This window comes from Clupea harengus, chromosome 22 (assembly GCF_900700415.2).
Source record: "Clupea harengus chromosome 22, Ch_v2.0.2, whole genome shotgun sequence".
Classification (NCBI taxonomy): Eukaryota; Metazoa; Chordata; class Actinopteri; order Clupeiformes; family Clupeidae; genus Clupea; species Clupea harengus.
This window is the reverse complement of record NC_045173.1, coordinates 14,746,166-14,770,672: the sequence shown is the minus strand read 5'-3', so window position 1 is coordinate 14,770,672 and position 24,507 is coordinate 14,746,166. Positions and strand designations below refer to the sequence as shown.

General features: G+C 45.8%; 1 protein-coding gene across 3 annotated transcripts; it reads right to left on the bottom strand.

Moving 5' to 3' along the window:
* Nucleotides 1-1,634: 1,634 nt before the first annotated feature.
* Nucleotides 1,635-24,421, bottom strand: zzz3 (zinc finger, ZZ-type containing 3). Of its 3 annotated transcripts, none has more exons than XM_031559903.2 (12): nucleotides 23,758-24,421; nucleotides 16,907-18,719; nucleotides 14,652-14,790; nucleotides 13,255-13,402; nucleotides 12,900-13,024; nucleotides 11,066-11,137; nucleotides 10,804-10,905; nucleotides 10,200-10,295; nucleotides 9,288-9,434; nucleotides 7,769-7,903; nucleotides 7,255-7,355; nucleotides 1,635-2,479 (listed from the first exon to the last, which is right to left on the bottom strand). In XM_031559903.2, exons 2-12 carry the CDS (start codon nucleotides 18,649-18,651, stop codon nucleotides 2,335-2,337), a joined length of 2,955 nt encoding a protein of 984 aa, XP_031415763.1. In that variant the 5' UTR covers nucleotides 18,652-18,719; nucleotides 23,758-24,421; the 3' UTR covers nucleotides 1,635-2,334. The 3 variants fall into 3 exon arrangements, with proteins under 3 accessions (XP_031415763.1, XP_031415766.1, XP_031415764.1); XM_031559906.2 differs by lacking the exon at nucleotides 23,758-24,421 and adding an exon at nucleotides 23,395-23,657; XM_031559904.1 differs by lacking the exon at nucleotides 23,758-24,421 and adding an exon at nucleotides 22,615-23,384.
* Between the last annotated feature and the right edge of the window lie 86 nt (nucleotides 24,422-24,507).

The window sequence follows — 24,507 nt, the reverse complement described above, 5'->3', positions numbered from 1 at the left end:
TCACATGCAGGTGGTTGGAGTAAGTGCCCAATGCTGTAAGTCTACCTAAACCCTGACTTTTGTATCTGATCAGATGAACGTTCTAGAATGTGTTGCAGTTCTGTTGGGCTTTGATTGCCTCTAAAACCCTTTTTGCTCTTGACATCTACTGGCTGCTTGCCGAGTGCGGAAAGGGAAATGCGCTTCTGCAGTGCCAACCGTACTCCTCCCAAGGCTCCAAAACCTGTAACCTTCAAACAGGGACAGAAGACGTCCACCAGTAATTTACAGGGTACCCATTCCAGCACTACAGATATTTATCATTTAGTCATGTCCAAAGTAATCTGCAGTGTTGTACAGATGACATTTTTTATCAGTATGTGTGCACCCGGGGTATTGAACCCATGACTTTTAGCGTTTTGAAGACCTTGCTACAGGAATACTTAAACAATGTATTAATATAAAAAATCTCAAATGTTTCAGTAGTTTGACTTACTGACTCAATGCTTGATTCACGGTTCATTTTGAGCCAATGATGTAACAACGAAAGATTCAATCATTTTCATTTTTAGGTGAACTATGCCTTTGCACATTCACAATAAGTCAACAGCGTGTTCACACAAATAGAGATTAATAAAGATCTCAGAGTCAAGCAGTATAGAAAGACTTTTCACATACTTTTATTTCCACTGTTCTCCTCTAACAGTTTTTTTTTTTTTACATTATTTAAGAACAGACTGTTATACACAGATACTGAAGCAGGGTAAAGGGACAAGGGAAGGGACAAAAACAAAAACCCATACAAAATGGCCTACTTGAAGCACAACAAAATCTATGTGTATAAAATAATGTGGGTGTACCACTGTTGGTGGCAACTATCGCCACCTTCATTTCTTTTAAATTTTTTTCTTATTTTCTTTTTTAAATAGGTTAATAAAAATACAATCTTCTCAATGGAGCGTGAGGGGAACTGCTGCAAAACGAGAAGGATCTAAAGATGTGATGATCTGGGGGGGTGGAGGGCTGGTTTGTATGCAAGACGACACTGGTCACCGTGTCGCCTTGACCAATCAGAGGTGGACTCCAGAAGAAAGGAAATAAAAAATAATCATGGCACACAGCAACTACCAATGGCTACTTTCACCATATATATATATATATATATATATATCTTTTAGACTCCACATGATCAACAGTAAACACTGATAAGATAGTTAAAGAAGAAAAAAAAAAAAAAAAAAAAAAAAAAAAAAACTTTTCAATTCCATGTGTCAACGCCCTCCCAAGCCCTCTTCCGCAGGCTAGTGCTCCAAGCTGTAGTGCTTCATGGTTGGAAACTAAACGCATTTCAATGGAGAGGATTTACTAGGTCAGCACGTAAATAAAGAGACAACATTGCATGAGGGTGATAAAAGGACAAAAAATAAAAAAATAAACCCAGAAGAGCAGCTTTTTAGTGAAAGTGGCAGCCCCTGGTGAAGGCCCAAGTCACAAGGCCCCACTAATGGGCTTTTTCCTCTGAAGAACAAGATGACATTAGATTAGCAAGCCCCCCCAGTGATTAGGTTAAAGACCTGGTATGAATCAAAGACAACAGTCTCAGCACCAAGTTCCTGTTCTGTTCTTTTTTTCCATTGTTGTTGCTGGCTTTTTTCTTCATTTATTTTCTTTTTTTTCTAACTCATAACAAGAGATAGAGCTCACACAGAGAAAGCGTCACTTATAAATATTCAACTACAGACATCTAGCTACACCATTTGCACTCTGGTTAGCGAGTCCAAGACCCTCCCCCTGTCCCGCCCCCCATACTGAGGCACGGCACAGGTACAGTACGGTGGCCTACTGGGCCCAAAACAGACTTGGCCAAATGGAGCTTCACCAGCACTTCATCAGCTGAAAAACAAGCACAAGGGAAGAGGGTGGGGGGAGAACGTGGCGATCTAACGTCTCAGGTTTTGTTGGGGGGGGAATGTGGCTGTGTCTTTCACTTCTTTCTTTTCTTCTATTGGTTCATTCATTCTTTTTTTACCGTTTTTCTTTTCTTTCGTTAAATAGTGTGGGTTTTAGTGACCTGTTAACTTATGATGACAACAACCGTGGCAAGGTGCGGTACACCCCCCATCCTGTCGGGCAGCACTCTTCTGCCCAGTAGAGGGGGGGTTGGGGTGTTTTTTTGGGAGTCTGTAAGGGGACGGTGGGAGGAGGCCGGTGTCACCCATCTGTGCCCCCCCACACAGCTGCGGCTGCTGCCCCACCTGCCCAGACTAAGCGTTGGAGTTTTAGGATGGAGCCATGCACAGAAAGCCCTGGGGGCTGCTGCCAAGCCCTGGATGCACTGCTTCGCCCTGGCTGCTGTCATCTGTTGGCAGGGAAGTAGTTGGGGTCCAGGTAGTTGTAGCCGGTGCTGTGCGGCAGGCAGTAGTCTCTGTCCAGGAAGCTCTCGGCCTGGTAGACTGGCTCCAGCCGGTGGGTGGGCTTATGGGTCTCTGTTTTGTACACACTGTGGGGGGGGGGGGGGGGGGGGGGGGGGGGGGGGGGGGGGGGGGGGGGCACAGAGAGAGACAGAGAGAAAGAAATAAAGAAGGAAAGAAAGAAAGAGAGAGGGGCAGAGACACAGATGGTCATCAAATAGTTCTCAGTGAAGCTTACTAAGCAGGGAAAGCAATGGAAAGGGATGAAGCTTTAAGGGTTCCTTCACATTGACGTGATGGAGGTTGAGCTTTTAGAGGTGCTTCGACATTTATACTACGTGATTCTTCAGGATAAAGCACCCACTCGACATCACCACTCTCTTGCATATGCCAAGTTAGGCTGATAAATAAGGCTTTTAAGAGGTTTGCCTCTTGATTCTTGAGAAGCATTACAGCCATCTCCATCAGGCCTTTAAGCAAAACAAGCGAACCATAATGACAATCCCTGAAGATGAAACTTCAACATTTAGTATGGGCTTCTGTGAACAGACGACTATGCTAGTAAAGACAGGGCATAACGGCTGGACTATGGGGGGGGGGGGGGGTTCCCTGCGAGTCAGGTAACCATAATAAAACCAGTGCAGGTGAATCAGCTTGAAACTACAAGTTTGCAGAATGAAATTTACAAAGACCGAACGAAGCATGATTGAATGAACGAAAAAATAAACAAACGAGCCAATGAATGGATGAAAAATGAAATCTGGGAAATTACATTAATTTGTTCAACTGGACCCCGAATCGCACGATGCAGGAGAAAAGCAGATCACTCCACACAAACTCCTCGCAGAGGTAATGCAGCAAAGCACCCGCCCGCAGCAAAGCACCCGCAGCAAAGCGCACGCAGCAAAGCACCCGCACGCAGCAAAGCACCCGCACGCAGCAAAGCACCCGCACGCAGCAAAGCACCCGCACGCAGCAAAGCGAACGCAGCAAAGCACCTGCACGCAGCAAAGCACCTGCACGCAGCAAAGCACCTGCACACCTCATTTCCATCAGCTATGAACACAATCAAGACAAGTGTTGTCAGCAGTGCCCTGGCGGCCCCTTCTAGATGCAGAGACAACGTCTGGATGCCTGGCTGATGATTTAATTGGTGTAGAAAGAGAAGGCGCAGGCGTGAATCACAGCAGGCAGAATGAGAGGCGAGAGGGGGGTAGTGCCACAGCAATCCTGATCTGCAACAGGGAGGTTAATAAGAAGGGCAGGCAGAGCCATGCCACTGACTGTGTACCACGTCCTACTGTGAGGGAGCCAGGACTGTCAGTCTAAGACCCCATGCAGACGAAGCCTAGTTTGCCTGAACCCGGGTTCATTTCACACATATCAACTTTTTAAATTGCGTGCACATGAACCCAGCGAATCCGATTGACTCAGCTGTAGTATATCCCCCACGCCTGTTGGTGGCGCTTTGGTGCTACAGACAACTGAAGAAAACGGAGAAGAAGACAGGAGCATGCTATCAAAGTAACATATGACAGTAGTTGAGCTCCAACTAGCAACGTTTAGCTTAGCCGCATAGCCTACATTTAATCTGCACAGTAACATTATGGTGGTTTATAAAATCAGTGGTAAGAGCAGACTGTAGGTTAAGCGAAAAATAATTATATTTGTTATTGATAATAAAGAGTTTAGAACAGTGCAACAAAGCAATGTGCAACATGACATGTCTGAGTTGTTTAAATGCCTGTGCTTTATGGAGATGCTGAGCTTGAGCACGAGAGACCACAATGCAAGTGCTGTGGATCCTGGATGTTTCATGGTTTACAATTGCTTCCAATTTCATGGTTTTATTACTAACAACAAATGTAGGCTATTGTTGAGGGCTTTGTCCTTCACGTAGGCTACCTCTGAAGTAACGTTAACGCTAGCTAGTAGCTATCGCTATCGTTGTCTGACAGGACTAAAGCTAACGTAACATTCATCTGTTTTGAAACTTCCGTCTATAATAAAAAATCTTTTCACGTCAGATTTGCTCATATAGGCTATGGTCTGATGCAAATAGATTAAACAGTGATAGATTAAAGTGTGGCTTGTTAATGTCATCCCTTTCCTTACAACAGATAGATAGATACATTTGTATTAATCCCGTTAGGGAAATTCACGTGGAAAAGGAGCAAGGTAATAGGAAGAATTTTTTTTTTTTTAAACTGGAGAGCTGTTATAACTGGCTGCCAAACTCACTGCGCCATGGCAACCCATTCAGTTATTAAATAATGCCGGTTGTGTCCGTTGTTCTGGCTGGTCTAATGATGCGATCACGTGAGGCAATCCGATTAGGTATGCGGATAGCGTGCAGACGAACACCAACCGCAACCGGATTTCGAGTTCTCACTTTGGACCCCCGATTCGAGGGAGTGCGGATACAGTGTGCGGATACAGTGCGTTCGTCTGCACGATAGGGCTATCCGGAGACGGGGTTCTCCGGGTTCAGGCAAACTAGACTCCGTCTGCATTGGGCCTCAGAACTACCTATGTGTGTTTGTGCATGCATTATGGATCATGTGTAGGGCTGAACGATTAATTGCATTAGCGAATTAATCGCGATATGATAAAACGCGATTTTCTAACCACAACGTCCGCGATTACAACGTGGTTTTTAAAATAAAAAAAATAATATTTTTTTTTCTTAAGATGGTCAATTTTGCACACAGTGTTTAAAAAGTGCATGCCTTGTGTTTATACTTAATGACTTTGTTTAAATTACTTAAATGCACAGTGGCAAAGCCACCGATTTGTTGTTCTTGTTTCTGTAATGAGCAGTTAAATAAAAATGTCAAATGTGGGAAAGAATATTTTACACTAAACGTATCTAATATCGTGTTGGTCATATTCAAATCATTCATTACGTTTTGTTTGGGGGGGGGGGGGGGGGATAAATAAAAAAAATCGCATATTAAACCGCAATCGCAATATTGGGGGAAATAATCGCAATTAGATTATTTTCCCAAATCGTTCAGCCCTAATCATGTGTGTTTTTGTGGGTGTTTGGCTTATCTTCTTTCTCCACCAAAAAATGGCCTTCTCCAGCGTCCCCATCAGACTTGCCATGCACGGGAAGCCTGTGCGGGTTAATTCCTTTTGTTTCGTTTTTTCCAGTTTTGTTAGTCTAGTCTTAGTTAGTCTAGTATTTGTATATTTTTCGCATAAAATACTGGCCGGCGCTTCAAACCCCCAGTGTCCAGTGTGGTTTGTGAAAAATGCAATGTGCAATCACTATGGTCACTCCTGGTTGCTTGGTGACAGGTGATTAGCTGGCTTTAAAAAAAAAAATAAAAAAAAACACACTTACCATGGAGCCAAGCAAGCCCACCTCCCTCTAGACTCATAAGGCCTAAGAAAACCCTCCTTTTCAGACTACCCCAACACCATACTTATTTGTCAAAGGGAACTATTTATATCAACGCAGTCTCTACACCACTGCCATTTTTTCTGCATGTTCCCCATTAGTGGAATTAAAGGGACAGCCCCACCCCTATTGACAGACCGTTAGCTGCACATGTAAGGACAGCAGCATGTGCCAGTAATCAATTCAACAAAGAAATAAAACAGACATAAATTGAATTGACGTGGATTTGCGTGTATGTAACAGCATGTATAGACTAGAGCTGCAACGATTAGTCGGCGAAATCGATTGTGAAAAATTGTCGACGATGATTTTTATTGTCGACGCGTCATAAAATATATATATAAAAAAAAATATATTAATATATATTTTTTTTTTTGGCAGACGCTAGCAGAGCTACCGGTAATTTTCATTCGGCATTGCAATGCACTATAGGAAGTGCGAAATAGTGAAATAATCTTGCACTAATAATAATTGACCAGCATTGAGAAAAATGGAACACAATCTGAAAATAGCCTAGCATACAAATCATGCACCGTTTTCTTTGTCCTTCGTTCTCGTACCTTCATGTGCTGCATATCAGAAATGGCCGACTGAAAAGCGAATTATTCTGAGACGGCTCATGTTACCATGGAAACAATAAACAAAGCTAGCTTTAGTAGCTGCTGCATATGAGATATGGCTAACAGAAAAGTTGCAATTTTTCTCAATGATGGTCAATTATTAGTGGTTAAAGAAGCACTATTCCAGTATTTCGAAGAGAATGAGCTGTGGGAGCACAAGAACAGTGAGTGTCTAGCAGCAATTATCATAGACATATACGATATATCTATAACTTATAGTAAGGTTTAAGCTTACATGTTGGAAAACAGAACGTCTCATGGAGGATGCTTGCTAACGCTATTTCAGTTATGTTAAGTGCAATGTAGTAAATCAGGGAATTATAAGAGTAGCCTGTATTTTTGTTTGTTCTGAATAGTTAACCTCCTCCACTTAGCATTCTTCAAACAAAAGATTGTGGGCAAAAAATATTTCATAAGTTGAATTTGAATGTCACTTGCAGCCCAGTTATTTTGCACTTGCAGAGGCTTGATTGCTAATTTAATTTGTATTACTATTTAATTTATGTATTATGATGATTACATTTGTTACTCAAATACATTTGAAATTAAAATTCTAACATTTTGAGTCGTTTTTTTAATTTGCTATGGGAAATAATCATTAGATTAGTCGATTAATCGAAAAAAGTGTCGATAGAATAATCGATTAACAAAATAACCGTTAGTTGCAGCCCTAGTATAGATATATCCCTGCAAGCGTGCGCACTGGCACACGAATGCTTAAACGACTGGGTGGGATGCCCTATAAAACACTCACCAATCTGAACAGACTGGTTGGGTAGCCCTATAAAACACTCACCAATCTGAACAGACTGGTTGGGTAGCCCTATAAAACACTCACCAATCTGAACAGTTTCCACAGAAGTCCACGGTACAGTCCGGCGCGCAGTCCTGGCAGTGCCACCTCACCCCCTGGATGGGATCCATGCCACACACGTCGCACTAGCAGAGATCACATCATCACAAACTGGGCTTTTGCTGGAGACAATATGCACTTTGGATTTCACACTACACATACCTTCTTGCAGTAAAATAGGACATAAAACTAGTCTCTACACATCACAAAATTGGAAGCACATTCATGACTGGCCTGAACCTTTTTTTTCAATCACAGTAATTAACTGATGTTAACTCAAGGCACTTTCCCAAGCCCAATGCCCATACCCCTGAGAGCAAGCACGTAGGCAACGTTGGCAAGAGAAAACTCCCTTTTAACAGGAAGAAATCTTGAGTGCTTTAAAACGTTTCCATTTGTTGCAAGTTTTGTACGCAGGGGTTCAGTACGCCATGTGAAGGTTGCCAGCTGTGCTGAGAGACAGATATGATCTGTGTTTTAGTCCTGGCTGCAGCTGTACCTTGAAGCCCATGTGCTGCACCGCGGCGCTCTCCACCTGGATGTCCTGCAGCTTCTGCTTCTTCAGACGCTTCAGGTCCATAAGCTCCTTATACTCCGGCAGGTTCCGGAACTCCACCGGTACGCCATCCTCATCCTGCATACACACACACACACACACACACACACACACACACCATAGATCAGACAACTACCCTAACATGGAAGAGTCAGAGAGAACACAAATGCAAATGCAAAAAAAAAAAAACAGGCCAACAAGTAAACGTAGAGGCTAACAGCTAAATGTGTCATCCTCAATCAAACACTCTCCTATGCACGGACATGTGCGTGTACACGTGGTTTAGAGGCATGTGTGGTAATAGTAAAAAAATTAAAAAGACAGACACCTCACAGTTCATGGAGAGATTCAAAGGAGCACTTAAATACTAGGAAAAAGGTGTAAAAGTAAGCTAATGTTCTAAGCAGGAGACTGATATAGCTCAGCTTGACATATTAGGTTTTCCAGTAGAGGTGTGTGTGGCCCGGTACCAGCCTTGGCTCCAAAGGCAGCGTGCTTCCTGTGTTCTCAGTGGGACACGCTGACCCAGCCTGCCTCAAAGGACACAAAGCACACACCACAGGCTCCGGACGGAAAATGTCAGGAGCCGCCTGTCTCACACTCACCCACACTCACCCTGCTATTCCCCCCACCACTGACATAGGCACTGAATTAATGGCATCACTGTCCTCCGAGACCGACACCTGATCAAAGGATTGCTTACTGGCTAGTGAGGCTGTCCTTCCATAACTGGCAAAGGTTGCTCCGTAGCATATATGGGAAATGTGACTTCTATTTGAGTTGAAGAGAAAGTTTATAGCTAGTGGATGTAGCAGGCTACAGTACAGTTCAGATTTTAGGGGTACAGTTGATTTGGACCAGTGAGATTTGAGAGAACCCTGATGCATGGCTGAATGAAGGATCAGTATTTCACTGACGTGAGGCAGAACACCTGTAAGAGGGGCTGTGTGCAGGCAAGCTCTAAGGATGTCAGCATGCATCATATGACACGCTGGCAGTTTTATGGAATGGAAACAAGAAGCAGTTTATACCCCCCAACTTCATACAGCAGCTGAGTTGAGAAAGCTGCTCCATGACTGAAGCCCTGCTAGCTGCTTGAGTCTGGTAGTTTGGACTGCATCGAGAGCCTATCCACAACCAAATTGTTGTCTAGACATCTATGCTCCAAACAGCAACATCATAATCTTTTGAGATGAACACACTGGGCATTTACAGACAGCATGCACACCATCAGCATCATTCTCCCCCAGTTCGGGTTTAGGTGGTTAGGGGATAAAAGACTGCAGGAGGCTCCATAAGCAACCCTGGCATTTCGAGCATTCTGCCCTGTGAGCTCTGCTACAGGATGACAGCCAGTACGTGTGTGTGTGTGTGTGTGTGTGTGTGTGTGTGTGTGTGTGTGTGTGTGTGTGTGTGTGTGTGTGTGTGTATGTATGTATGTATGTATGTATGTGTCACTGACTGAGTCATCGGCTGTGGGGTCCTGCAGGCTGTTGAAGCTGGAGCGCTCGTCCTCATCATCCATGTAGACAGGTGGCTCGTAGGAGGTCAGGAAGGTGGAGGGTCGGTACAGGTGCTTGTTCAGGTGGTGGTGTCTCTTGCTGGAGGCCTTGGGGGAGAAGCAGCAGATGGGGAAGTGCAGGTGTCAACAGTCTGCTGAATCCAACGCAGCTTTACACACACACACACACTACATCAACTCTAACGTCATTCTTCAGGAGAATGGCTTTATAAACGTATGTCTATAAAGACATACTGTTTTTTTTTTTTTTAAACCAGGTGGACTGATTGGACATGGGTTGCACCTTAGGGCAACATTAGATACAGACCATATATTGACTTTTTAGTATATTTATTTTTTAGGCTTGGACCCAGTTTTGTGAATGCATTATATTGATATTGAAGCTAATCCTGTTAGCTCGCAAATGGGACTTGTTTAACTTTAGCAATGTTAGCAAGAAGCTGAGTGTATAACATTAATGACAGGACTTTTTCCACAGTGATTCATATACAGTGCTGTCTAAAGATTGTATAAAAATACTCAGGAACAATGCTTTATTTTGCATGCTTAGGTTTGACATTATTCCTTCCAAGTAAACAATGAAATTCAAACTCTGCCTTTTGTATCCTCTCGGAGGAGCTTCAGGCTTTGTATCTTTCATAATCTGGACCCACCGTTTTGTATTATATGCATTATTTTGGTGTAATGTTGTCAGTAACATTATAGTTGTTAGCAGCACAGGTCATGCCATTCATAACAAACTCAACCCTTGTTCACAAGCTTTTCTTAAAACTATCAACATCCATCATAACAAGCTTAAATCAACAAACAAGCGACTAGTTATTGCCTGAACACTGAGCGAAACAGCCTTACCTTCTTGCTGTACATGCATAGGTTGGGTGTTCTCCCGGGTACAGGGATGCCGGCCTTCGTCAGTTTGATGAAATATTTCTGCACTCTGCTGGCGACCTGCGGCACACAATGAAGCCCCCAGCTGCTGTGAGCCCAGAGCGCTGCCTGGAGAGCGCTGCCTGGAGAGCGCTGCCTGGAGAGCTCCCAGGGCAAACAGCGCATCTCACATATCATCATAAGCACAGCTGCTCGTCTGCTATGAAAACAGCCACTTCGCACTGGTGAGGAGCACTCTGGCCTGCACTCCTACCCGAATAGTCCTTGTGTGGACTAGTATTACAATCTGATCATTAGCCGAGAAAAAAGTGGTTCATTAGCCCTCCTATTGTGTTAGGATTTGAGGTCTAGTAAATGAGATAGGAGTACTTCAGGATGAAAAAGCTATTTTTAACACAGACAAAAACCAAAAAAACTATAAAAAGGGATCCATTTGGCTCCGAACACAAGAGGGTTAAACAAAACACATTATTAGGCGTGGCTTAAAGGAGCCTAATGTTGAGGCTGAGCTCATTGGGACAGTTGGTACAGAGGAACGAGGGCAGTGTGGTGCGCAGCCGAGGAGAACCTGTTTGGCTGTTCGGTTGCCCAGCCCGTCCGCAATCTTCTGCCACCGCTTTGCCTCAACCTCCTCCGGTGGAAACGTCACCAGCAGCTGCTCCAGCTTTTTCTGCGCGCACACACACACACACACACACACACACACCTCCATTAGTATACAGGGACAGAGACAAACAATACGTAGAAACTCATCACTGTGAATGAAAGTTGGTGGAATTTGTGTGTGCGTGCGTGCGTGTGTGTGTGTGTGTGTGTGTGTGTGTGTCTACCTGTTCCTCTATGGTCCACAGCTGGTTGAAGGAGTCAGGTTTATTCTGATGACACACTCTCCCTCTGATCATCTGGAACGAGAGAGGGGAGAAACAGCTCAGTCTCAGTGTGCCCTGTTCACATTCATCTCAAACTACACTGAACTCAGGAAGAAGCATGCCGCGTGTGTGTGTGTGTGTGTGTGTGTGTGTGTGTGCGCGATTGATACATCACAAGTCAAACTGAAAACAAATGAAACATAATGGAGAAATAAAATGACCTTCCTGTCATTATTCTCAGAATGCTTCACATCTCCCTGACAATGCTTCATTTGAATTTCAATAAATCACGCCACTCCTCACTGGGTGCATCATTTTCCAAAAAAAACAAAAAACAAAACTTAAAAAAAAAAATAACTGAACTCACTGCTGCATCTGTCAGCCAGAGGAGAAGCTGAAATGCCAGCACTCGTGCACAAAGCGCTCGTGGACAAATCATTGAGATGAATCTCTAACTGCAGCCGGCGGGAGCTCCCATAATTGACAGCCATTACCAACAATAAAACAATCCTGCTGTGAATAACAATTACTCCCTTCTGAGGCTGGGAGAGCTTGTGTGTGTGTGTGTGTGTGTGTGTGTGTGTGTGTGTGTGTGTATGGGGGGGGGGGGGGGGGGCATGCAAACGTTTTTGGGGTTCCACTGCAACAACACGTGCCACCCCTGGCCAGCACCATGTCTGAACTCTGTGGCAAGGCTGTGTGTGTGTGTGTGTGTGTGTGTAAACGTTTTTGGGGGTTTCAATGCAACACAACAACACGTGCCACCCCTGGCCAGCAGAATGTCGGAGAAATGCAAGGCTGTTCAGCAGGGGGGGGGGGGGGGGTGGAAGAAAAGTCTTATCTGGTCAAACAGCAAAGGAGACTGATGCAGGAGCTGTTGATGTGATGTGTGGGGCTAGCCTGTCTCACGCCCGTGTAATCGGAGTGGAGATCTGACAGGCCTGTCCTCAGACACATCAGATACAGATTCTTAACTACAGATGGCCTCACAGAGTGGCACGGGACAGAGCAGGCACACAGAAAGAGATAGCAGGCAGAGCAGGCAGAGGCAGACAGAGCAGAGCAGACAGAGAGACGGACAGAGCAGAGCAGACAGAGAGACGGACAGAGCAGAGAGAGAGAGCAGATGCCAAACAAGAAAAAGGATACAGAGGAAAAGACAGAGACAGCCCTCAACTACAGGTTTTATAGACATCATCTTAAGAGAGGCCAAGGACAGAATGGTTATAATCATTGTGTGTGTGTGTGTGTGTGTGTGTGTGTGTGTGTGTGTGTGTGTGTGTGTGTGTGTGTGTGTGTGTGTGTGTGTGTGTGTGTGTGTGTGTGTGTGTGTGTGTGTGTGTGTGTGTGTGTGTGTGTGTGTGTGAGTGAGTGAGTGAGTGAGTGAGTGAGTGAGTGAGTGAGAGAGAGAGAGAGAAACTTATTCCCACTCCTTAAACTCCACCTTATTCAGTGGTCTGTGAAACTGAATTCTGAAAGAGGAATTCTCAGATGCACCACAGCATATCAATAAACCCAAGGGAGTGCCGCTGTCTCCCTCTCACACACACACACACACACACACAAAAGCAATATTCCACTTGGGGCATCTGTGGTACTCCATGCATGAGGGGCTCCTCTGCCAAATACACACACTCTACCATACACACACATACACACAGTCACTCACTCACACACTGAAACACTGTCTACCATACACACAACACTCTCTACCATACACACACACGCGTGCACACACAGCATGCTTTTCTTCTGACTAATGATATTCTGAGTGAGTGGCTGTGGGATGACCCACCTGTGACCTGCTGCTGGAGAGGCTATGTTCCGGAGCGTCACTGGAGGGCAAAGACGAGTAAAGCCCAGCCGAGTCGCTCTCCTTCTTGGAATCCAAAGGACTTTTTGGTCGGATGGGTAAACCCACTGTACATGGCACACAAAGTAACAAAAAGATGACATTTCACATCAGATTTATACTGTGGATTTCTAATCTGGCAGAGGTCCTTAAGGTTATTAACTCAAAAGACAGTCATACAGCATGGTGGCAGTATGTGAGTTCCATGGGAGTGGAAACATATGACCTTAGGTGTTGTAATTAAACCCAGGAGGAGATGAGGCTGAATTTCCTCCGTGTGTTCTCTAAGGTTCTCTACCTTTCTCGTATATAAGCTTCAACTGCCTGGTTTTGCGCTTCTTGTCGCAAAACTCCCTTTCAAAGTCCCCGACGCCTGAGGTGTATTGGTCCCATGCAATTTCTGGGAGCTGGACCACTCTCTGGGGACAGGGCAGCCCCAACGCCACCTGGGAGGGACAGGCAAAGACAGATTGTCAGTACAGAACAGGTCAGCACTCCACCCAACCAACATCATTCTAACCTAAATTTCCCTCGGGATTAATAAAGTATCCATCAATCTATCTATCTATCTATCTATCACTGAGGTTGGATCCATATAGGCTAACGATATGTATGTAAACATGAGGTATTGTTTTAATGATTCTTTACCCATTTTCAAATCCAATTTTTACCCTTAAGTGTTCTCCTTAGAACCCATGGGGGTTGTGCTCAGAGCCTGAAAACCGCTATAATACTGACAGCTCAAGTGGTAACACAAAGAACTTTTCAGACCCCCTTTCGTAGAGAGTATAGAAACAAAATGAGCTGAAAGACACAGGAAAGACTACGGCCTTGATAGAACAAACAGATATTTATTAGAATGAAAGTACGCCTCCGGAGGCTGATTGGAAGAGGGGGATTCTAGTCATGTCTGTTTGACAAAAGATTATTACCACAGACATGGCAATATGAAACAATCAATACATTCTCAACACCAAAACACTAAACCACATAATCTGTGGACATATTACTTTTTTTATTTAATAATTTCGAATGGTTTCATCACAAGGCATTGAAGAAAAAGTTGGCTACTATCAACTAGCGGTCACAGTATGCCAGAGCGGCACAGTGGTTAAGAAACAGCGGCAGGGTCATCTGCCTTAAGTTACTACTGTAATTTGGAGTCATAGAACTATATTGGTTCCGAAGGTCTTTACACAGATCAACAGGTTAAACAAGCTCACGGTCTAAGGCAGGGGTTTTCAACCAGGGGTCCGTGGCCCCCTGGTGGTCCGCGACGGCATTGCAGGGGGTCCGCGACATGAGCCTATGTTGATCAGTTCACCATTGACTTTTTTTATTTTTATAAATATACCTGGGCCCGTCGACATATTTATGTCTGAATAGCCAAGTCGCATTGCCCAAAATACTGATGTAGACCCATATTCAGCAAAGAAATTACACTGACAAGTATTATAGGCAGAATACGTATGCGGGGGGAGGGGGCGTGGCGGCGGTGGCGGTTACAAACATGAAAAAGAAGGGTACGGGACTGTAAAATGTTTTGGGAATCACTGGCACATCAGTGGGCCGCGGATTACTTTCTGGTCAGAATGGTGGTCCCTGGGACAAAAGCAGTTGAAAACCCCTGGTCTAAGGGGTCCAGAAGAGGTGAAATCCAAAAATGCCCTCGGGCTACTGGTGTCTGTGTCGTACCTGTTTCTGCAGATGCTCCACGAAGCCAATGGGGTCTGTCAATGCCTCCTTCTGGTGGCGGGACAGGGCCTCCAGGTCCAGAATGGCTCGAGTCCTCTGGGCCTCCAGCACACTGATGGTCTGCAGCAGCCTCTGGTAACTACAGGGGGGGGGTTAAGGGTGGGGGAGGGGTGTGTGGACACAGCCATGCATTATTGACGCTGACACTCGCCATGTATCAGGGGCCATCAAACTTTCAGGCCCTGCCCAGATGCATGCATTATTTACGGGTGGGATAAACGTCTGCAGTGGAGAGAAGGACGCCGTTTTTTTTCTTCAGAAGTCAAGATCTAACAGCACCCTGTGGTGCCCCATCTATAACCAGTCAAGAGGGGCGTGGCACAGCTTCCCGGGCCAGTGTTCTTTTCATGGAAACAGATGGCTGTATTGTTTTGTAGTGGTTTGTGAGCTGTTGCTGTTTCAAATGCGAAGCGGAGGGGCTTTTCACGTCCTTGTTAGGGCACCGCTACGAGACTGTGGGAGACCAACCCACTGAGCGCTACAACTCAGTCAAATGACCTTTTCCTGCATGCCCTCGGGGCAAACATGAGCCATAAATAAACGCTCAGCAACGAAAAAAAAAAAAACTCCAAAAGGAACTGAATCAGACAAAGGGCCGACACTGTAGACACGGCCGATACTGAAAGGGATTCTTCCTCCTCCTTCACTAAGCCTCTCTGCACGTCAATGCAGCCACAACATGCCATGAATGAGAATCAATAGGGAACAGGGTACATTCAATCTGCACGTTTGTTTCAGACTCATGCTTGACCTAGCCTGTAACAAGCAAGCTTCGTTTAATTTTACTCCCAATCCTGCAAATTAGCATGATCAGAGTCCAGCTCTTCCATTTCCCTTCAGAAAGAGCTGATTAGATTGAGGTGAGGCTTGTTACGGGAAAACTAGCTGTGGCGCGCTCAGGGATGGAGTAAACAGTCCCGGTGGAAATAGCTGACATGTGTGCCAGCTGGGTGAGCTGGCAGCCCGCCTGGGCTCTAGTCCTGAAACTGGCAGCATGACACAGCCACCTATGGGCCAATCACTCCAGCGTTAAGGCGTGGACGACGATGCCAAGACAAAATGGCAGTTTCTGCAGCACCACACAAATTTGTAATTAAAGTTTGTTTTGTGTAGAACACAGCTTTGTCCTGAAATGTGCTGGAAATGCTAGAAGCAATTTCCTACCTTTTCAATTAGCAAGAGGGCTTTTTTGTGAGTTATGCAAGCTTCTGGGCAACGGAAAACTCGAGCACGGAGAGATTTACAGCACAGTCAGGGTCATTTTCACAGTGACTCACTGGGCAGATCACACAGAGATGTACAAAAACACACACACACCAAACACCCATTCAAGAGCACACTGCCTGCTCAAACACAACTACCTCGTGGTTCTCAAGGTTCCCATACATGGCATGCATCAGGCTATATCTGTTTAAGTCATTTCACTGCTTCTAATAACGAAATAATGACACTGGCAGCAGACAAAAAGCCATGTGGATTGATGTCATTAGCATGCAGTACTAAGGCAAAAGGTCTGTGCTGCCATGTGATTGGCCACGGCCTGCCAAGATGGCTTGGCTTGGCACCGCACCCCTGGGCACAGGCTGAATGAGTCCTGACGTGGCACAACCTGGCCACCAGTAGCAGCCATGCCAATCTCATTATCCAGCACTGCGGCTCCCAGATTATCCACTAATACAGCAGCGCAGGGGCAAAGCTAAATCTATAGGCGAGATTGGGTGTGTCTTCAGGGTGTTCAGTGAGAGGAGCGATGAAGCACAGAAAGGGCTACTCACAGACCATATCAATACAATACAGATCAATAAAACTACAGAAGTGCTTTTATCTGGATAATCCTACAGGCTGTCCTATTTCAGCAAACCCACAGAAGAGACAGATGATGTTACAAATGTTATAAAAGCAATGATAATGCACTGCTCATTTTCCAGCTGAGACAATTAAGGCAAAAGAAAAAGATATAGATAGAAAGAGATACATGAGAAAAACATTTAGCTCGGTAAGTGAAATAAACAAAAAGAAAAACTGGCATTATACATTCCTTTCTCTGCCGAGAAAAAGAAACATAGAATATGGAGAGAATAGAAAATTAAATAGGAAGGAAACTGAAAATAAGAAACAATAAGAAAAATTCTATAATAAGAAATACTATATAATCAGCACTATATAATCAAGAAGATGAACAGGTAAGCTCATACTCTTTGTTGTGTTTCAGAGCCAGGTGGTCCGACTCAAAGTAGTAGACGTCTGGCTCCTCTTCCTCATCCTCTTCCTCGGCAGCCAAGTCTTTGGTGGAGCGGGGCGCTCTGCTGTCCAACACCACCGCTGCCTCCGGGCACACTTTGGCCCCCGTGGGCTCCGAGAGTTCACCGCCCGGCCTGCAGGAGGCCTCCAGGCCACCAGGGGGCACCGCCTCCAGTTTGAGGCAGCGAGATGGCGACTCCAGGTGGAGCGTGGTAGGTATGGGTGTGATGGGGGTCAGGGTGGGGGTCGGGACTGGGAATGGGAATGGGAATGGGGCAGGGGGATCGTCTCTGTCTCTGTGAGGGGAGCTGGGCCGGCAGGCAGCGCGGCGAGGCGAAGTCCTCAGGGCGTATCGGTGTTCGTGCGGCTCTGTGAAGGAGGGGGGCTCTGAGGCGGGTGCAGAACACAAGCCCGAGCCGGACATCATCTTCATCGTCATTGTATCTCCTGAGATATGCAAGTCCCCATTGCCGCCACCACCACCGCCACTGTCCTCCTCATCGGAGGCATCAGGCAGCTCTGTGGCCGCAGACAACAGACCACCATTGGTGGCGCTGACCTGACCGTCCACCACCCCCACCTCCCTGGGCTCCAGCTCCTCCTGCACGGGAAATGTGAGCTCGTCCTGAGCCGGGCAGGGCACCACCTCGCCCCCCTCCTCTCCCACCACGTCCACCTCCACCACCTCCAGCTCGGGCTCCCTGAGGGTTGGGGTCTGGCTGCAGGAGACCTCGTCCGAGCCGTTGCTCTCCACATTGGGCAACTGGGTGACGGAGAGGGAGAGGGAGGAGGAAGAGGAGGTCGAGGAGCAGGGGGGCTCCGTCTGCTCAGAGATGAGGCTTCTGCAAGGCACTAGGGGCTCTGGAGAGGAGGGGCTCAGCACCTGGCTGCCGTTGAGCAGCGCGGGGGTGCTGAGGGCTGGCGTAGGAAACGTGGACGAGGGTGATGGAGGGGGGAGGGCTTGAGCAGGCAGACCGTCCGGCAAGGGAGCCTCCTCCCTGTGGATCTCCCCCAGCCCATTAGTGGCCTTGTGGGCCTCCTTGGGCTGGGGAGGTGGTGGGGATGGTGCGGGGGAGGGTGCCCTCTCCTCCTCCACCAGTGCCACCATCACTGCATCAGTCCCTCCTCTCTCCACCTCCTCTTCCTGCTGCTCCTCTGGGCAGAGGCTCGGGGGAGGCAGGGAGGAGATGGGCGCCCCCCTGCTGGGACACTCATCTTTGTCTTTGTCCGTTTGGGGGGAGTGGGGCATGGGGCTCTCTGGCGAGGGTCCGTCTACGGCAGGGGTGGGGGTCTCTTCTTCTCCCCCCACCCCTGTCTCTCCTGAGCGAGTGCAGCGTTTGGGCTTCTTCAGGGCCGGGGAGCCCTCTGCCGATGTGTCTGCCGCTGCTGCCAACCGCAGTCGTTCGCAGTTCTCTGGCCGCTCCGACTCCTCCTTCTCGGAGCAGGAGAGGCCTCGTTTCCTGCCAGAGCCTGCACCAGCACCGCCGCCACCCCCGCTCCAGGCCTCTCCATGACCGGTCTGGGGCTTGTCCCCGTCCTGCCGCTTCTTCGGGGAGCGGGCTCGGGGTGCTGGGGGCGGCGAAACGTCGTCCGGTTGGGCGATGCTGCGGTTCCTGAGCGTGCGGCCGCAGAAGTTCTCGTCCAGTCCATTGATCCCCACGGATGACCTGGTGACGCGCGAGGAGCGGGACGCGGCCATGCTAGGCAGGGCACCTACTGTCCTCTCCTCATCCTGGGGCTTGCTGCTCGGCTGCAGAATGTGGGTACCTGAGGAGGGACAAGGCAGAGAGATAAGACAACAAACACCGGGGGGTGAGCTATTGCAAACCATGGGGCTTCCTGTTTGACATTTTCTTTTTGATTGGAATTTGTTGGAATTCATTTTTCATTTGCGTATCAAGTATAAAATTCAACCCCACCCCTTTAAATGTGAAGAATCCATTACCCTGTCTCCACTTGTCATTGTAAATTGGTCATTAGCACAGATCACACATCAGGAGCTCTATGTGCATTTCTTTGACAAGAACAGCTACTGGATTAGAAACATGGGAATCAACATGGCCAGCCTAGACAAACCACAGACCAAATGTGACAGATGCTTGGATTTACTTCAGAGGCTCTTCATTTCTTTCTTTCCCGTGTTGTTGTAAATTAGACTGCACTCCTGCATGAGTCTGTAGGCCAAAGCAGTGACTCCTTTATTCAGATGGAAGAATTTATGGTTGTTATACTGTATGTTTGTACCACACCAAAGCATGCATGAGTAACATGAAATCCTTTAGAGCATACTGTTGTGCTCAAGCTGGATTCAGTGTGGGACAAAGCCTCATCCAAACAGCTATGGCAAGATATTATCCTGATATCTTGGAATCAGCCTGACTCTTACTTGACTATTACATAAGAATCCTGTTTGTTCTTTCAATGTCAATACCATCATGTCATGGTGCGGGTCAGCGACAATGTAAGAAAACCCTTCACATCATGTTGACAACTATATTGCCAAAAGACACCAATAAGCATGCTACAAAACTTATACAAGAGACAATTGTGCGGTTGTTGGTACTTGCATACATTTTAGGTAGTTAGATCGGTAGTTTTAGACCAAAACTGCAAAAGTCAAGCCTTATTTTTTCAAAGAAGTGTCAAGCCATGCAAGAGAGTGAATGAGCGCCGCCAGTCGTCTATCCAGCACGCATCCAATGGCACTGCAAATGTCAGATGAGCTTTGAAGCTGGGAACAAAGAGCAGCTCATGTCCAGTCCACTGAAGGCACAAACAAGGTCAGACACACTGGGCCTCTGTGGGCCGGGCCGGGTCGGGCCAGGCTCATCCCAATCAAAACACTGAGGCTTCTCCGCACTTGGGCTGTGGCTGGCCAGAGTTGCAACAGGACATATCTGCAATTGTCCAAAGGGACGGACCACGCTAATGTTTTTTAAGCAGGAGCGCACCTGTTGCCACCACTGGCCACATGACCGGCCTTGAGCGTTTGAGGGCAGGGGATGAGAGTTAAATGGACACACTGAACGCTCAGCAGGTTTCACATCAACATTCACATTACATTATACATGAATGACATTTTTTAAACTAATGACAAGCATTTCTTTCACAAAGGGAAACCGGTGCGAAAAGCCTTGTAAAAGACCACCCAAATCTGGTGACCATGAGGATAGGTGCATAGGAGCTGACGTCTCTCCCGCTACTGACAGGAACTAGCCTGGATGCGAACCAGGATGCAGAGTGTTTAGTCTGACCAAACAGGAGAGATCCAGCAGCAGAGCCACTGAATCAGAGAACAGTGGCCATCGTAAGGGTGTAGGGTTACAGCACTGAAGTGATTAGGATCATTGTTTGTGTAGAAATCATCACAGCAGGCCATCCAACCACAGTATCGGAGAGGACTTGGGCATTACACATCTTTGACAATGGATAATTGGTGCCAAGCTGCAGTTCACCATACATTTAAACCAATTACATTTTAAAGGCAAAATTTCAGAATTGGTCATCATCATCAAAAAAAAATGACCGGGATATTACTATGAACTGGCCTGAATCAGTACTCGAGCCAATGGGCAATTGTGGTGCACATAATGGGCTCAATGTAAGGAAGGAAATCTTGGCAATGTCCACCAAAAACAGCTTTAAAACAACCAGGTTGTCATTTGACAAATAATTAAAAATCACTTAATCTAACATCAAAGAAATCCATGCGAGAAAAATATACTAAACTACATGCAACCTTAGAGCCAGAGATAAGTTTAATGAAATGCTAAAGAAGTTCACACATTTGCAGATGACATGCTGGGAGAGAACAGAACAGAAAGTGAAAGCATTACAGAAATGTTAGCCAAGTGCTAAAGCAACACACTAAACGCTTCTGAGAACCATTTGTTCTTCTCGCACGGTCATACTTCACGATGCAACAGTTTCCTTGTCAACACACCACAAGGGGAAAACGAGGGCACACATACCCAGGTTGTGCCCTCTGAGGAGAGAGGGGAAAAAAACACGAACAGGCTTCATACTGATGCAAACTGGGCAACAAGGAATCTGGGAGGTCAGGGCTGCCTTCATATTTATTTTGGCTAAAAGGTAGGAAACAGGCATCACCTGGAGAGAATCCTACATGTATGTTTCTTTCACACTCCACTGACTGCTCATGCAGAGAAGCTAATATGACTTGGCCATGCATACAATGAGACAGAGAGCAGACAGGGAGGGGGAGAAGGAGGAATGGTGTCAATTCTGCATGGTGGGAATGAAAAAAGAGCTTGGACAGATTTGTCTTGTCGTTGCAAACAGCAGGCTAAAACCAAAACCATACATGAGGATGGATTCTTTAACTGCCCTCTGTGATGACCACACGGGCACTAGTGACAATAGGAGTTTGTAACATTGATTGCCATTATAGATTTTATGGTTAGGCTTGCTAATTTAACTGAGATGCTTGCACAAAGACCACTGAGAGCACACAGTATTCAGGTTCATGACACATTCTAGCATCCCATAGGCTTTTACTGAGCTTTTGGGGGAAACTAAGCTTTAGTTTTTAATTTAACAGAGCGCAACTTATCACAAAGTAATACAAATTCTCATGAAACTGTTGAGCAAAAAATGTCCATGCAACTCGGACACCCTTTGAAATACTGCTCATAGCTCAAAGCTCAGCCAGTAACTGACCTACAAATATCAGACTGCATTGTTACAGTCGTTATGATTACCAGTCACTGGATGGAGGGAGGGTAGCACATACTCATTGTTCTGTGCTAGCCAATGGTAATGGTCTTTGCTGACCCACAGCATGATCTCTACGGACAGCACAATACTGTGGAATGGATGAAGAGGCTTCTGCTTAGTCAACTCGGAATTAAAGACATTAGCGAACTGACTTGAATGGTGCGACTTGGAAAAGAAAGAAAAAAGAAGAAAAAAAACTGTTTGTATAGTAAAGTTTGTTGTCGATGCGTTTTATCATTCTCAGCCCCTATGCCAGCCTGTGAAAAGTGTTTATGGATTAGCCCCCATTACGGGGGTACACATGTTTACATGCCATTTGGAAAAAGTATTATTATATCACTGAGGAAAGGGAGGTCCTGCCAGCCATTGCCTTAAGACATGTTTTGCGCTTACATGCGTTGCGCTTAAGGGAATGTATTATCTTTAGTTTTCCCAGACAGGTCCTTGAATGGAAATAACTAACTCTTTCATCCGATTCATCACCAATTAAAGTGAACCGCGCAGACATCTCGACTAACTTCCTGAATTTAGCGCGCGGACACGAATGGTGTATCGCGCATGGTGAATATGAACTTTAAATTGACACGTGCTTAGTGTCAAGGAACTGCTTGATGCTCTCTGCTCATACACAAAGAACACTCTTTCCGAATGCGTACGCAGACAGTGAATCTGACACATATGAAGTTGTATTTTTTGATTGTTACACACACACTGTAACTAACTAACATAAGCACCAAAGATAAAACAATTATAAAGTAGCCAAGGTGTATCAAAAAGGACCCACAGGCCATCCTTACTGGCTGCAGAGACAACAAGTATAACTGCGTAAATAAACTACGAACATTAATACTGAGCCAATGGCTAGCACTGACCAAAAAAGAGGGGCAGTTTTTGTTTATTAACACTTAGCTAATATTCAACTCACCTTGTCATGTAAAACAGGTCTGTTTCACCAAAAGCACACTTCCCATTACTTCTAACGTTAGTTAGGTTAGAGGGCCTCAAAGGCAACACTAAGTCCGCGGGTTGGCATGACATGCAAGCTGGCTGAGAGCATATTATCAGCCGCTTTTACTATAACCAACCCTCCAAGTTTCTGCACTGATGGTGCCTGGGTATGTTAACAGCACTAGATGGTCTATCTATTTTACTTCAAGTATCCGGTAAGTTAGCTATGCAATAGGACTTTCGCTGCAGCACAACATTCCGCATACAATTGTATTTTACTGGCTTTACTTGACCAGGAAAGCACACTCTCTCCCCCCATTAAAAGCCAACAAAGATAGCCTTGCTAGCTGACCGAACAAAACAAATGAAGCTTCAGATATGAAGCTTTCTTTAGCCCACCTGCTAGCTAACGTTACCGCATTTAACGTACAGGATGCGCAAAAGGAGACAAAACGTGTACAGCGTGGTCGCGCCCTAATGCATTATGCGCCACAAGTAACTTGGGTCTTAACACAACACTATTGCAAAATGAAAACTCATAAAAGGCTTTTCTTTTGGACTCACCACTCTCTTACAAGTTAGCTAACGAGCTACTGCCAGTTGTCTAAGCTATCCTCGCCCAGCTAACTTAGCACCCTCCCTTAGCTTTAGCTGTGTGAAACTAAACTCACAAAAACTAGATTTGGTGTATCTACAATGGTGTTCAATGTAAAAACGTTACATACATGCCCTAGTAAACAAACTACATGATACACACCCGTTGACTGGAAGCCCTTTGCACCAGCACGTATTCTGTCGTAAGCTAACCAACCAATTCGACGATAAAACGGCCTGACTGTTTTGACTAACTAGCTAGCCCGCTAAAGTTAGCCTAGCTAACACACTGCAAAGTGGCAAGAACCGCAAAGGGGAGCGAGGTTGCATGCTAACCCGAGCTGGTAGCGATTATTTCGCGCAACAACTTTCCTTAAGCACACAGGCATGACAGGGCCAAACTGTGGATAGGTTTCGGATATAATACGAGTCAATCCGAGGTAAAACTTAAACCTAACTTTAAATTTGATTTGGCCGATATAATCATGAAATGTATGGAATATGAAGCTTTGAGTATAACACTTACCTCACTTCCGCAAATCGTTTGCAACCACACACTCGGCAGCCGCCATGTTTTCAATCCACTAGCTGTCCTGTGAGTATGCTGAATCCCACAATCCCGCCGCGCTTGTCAGGGTGCAATACTGTACATTTTCGCCTCTGCCAAGATCGCATCGTGCGCATTGGGCACACCATGGTGCCCTGCTCCTAATTGAGCCTTTATTTATTTTTGTTGCCAGAAGAGTTTATTTTTTTAAAGTTTGAAGAGTAATTGTACGCGCTGATATACCCTGGAGAAAATGTCCAATTTATTTTCAATTTGATACTTTCCCAAGATTTCAACGTTTTTAAGAGGGCATTCGGGACCTAGGGTGCGGTTGTGCGTTGCGCTTGAATATTTAAAGCACATTTTGTAAGCAAGGCTGACACTGCTCATGTGTGTGTAGTCAAATATAAGGCATTTAAAGCTGAAGCTGTCTTCTGACAGATCTACAAAAACAGCATGTGGCTCCTCAGCTTACATAAAATGTGAAATAGAAACATCATAATACAATGAATATTCCAGTGTATCAATAGTTGGGCAAGGGGTGTTATGAATGGGATAATGTGAAAAGTCATGACATTGTCATAGCGTTTCTTAACTTCTTAACACCAGGTTGCCTTCATACAAAACAAACTTACCCTTGGGTACTACTAAGGTAACCTTGAAAACAATACACCATCTGATACAAACATACCTTCAGTAAATAAAATACAGTGTACACACTAAAAGCAC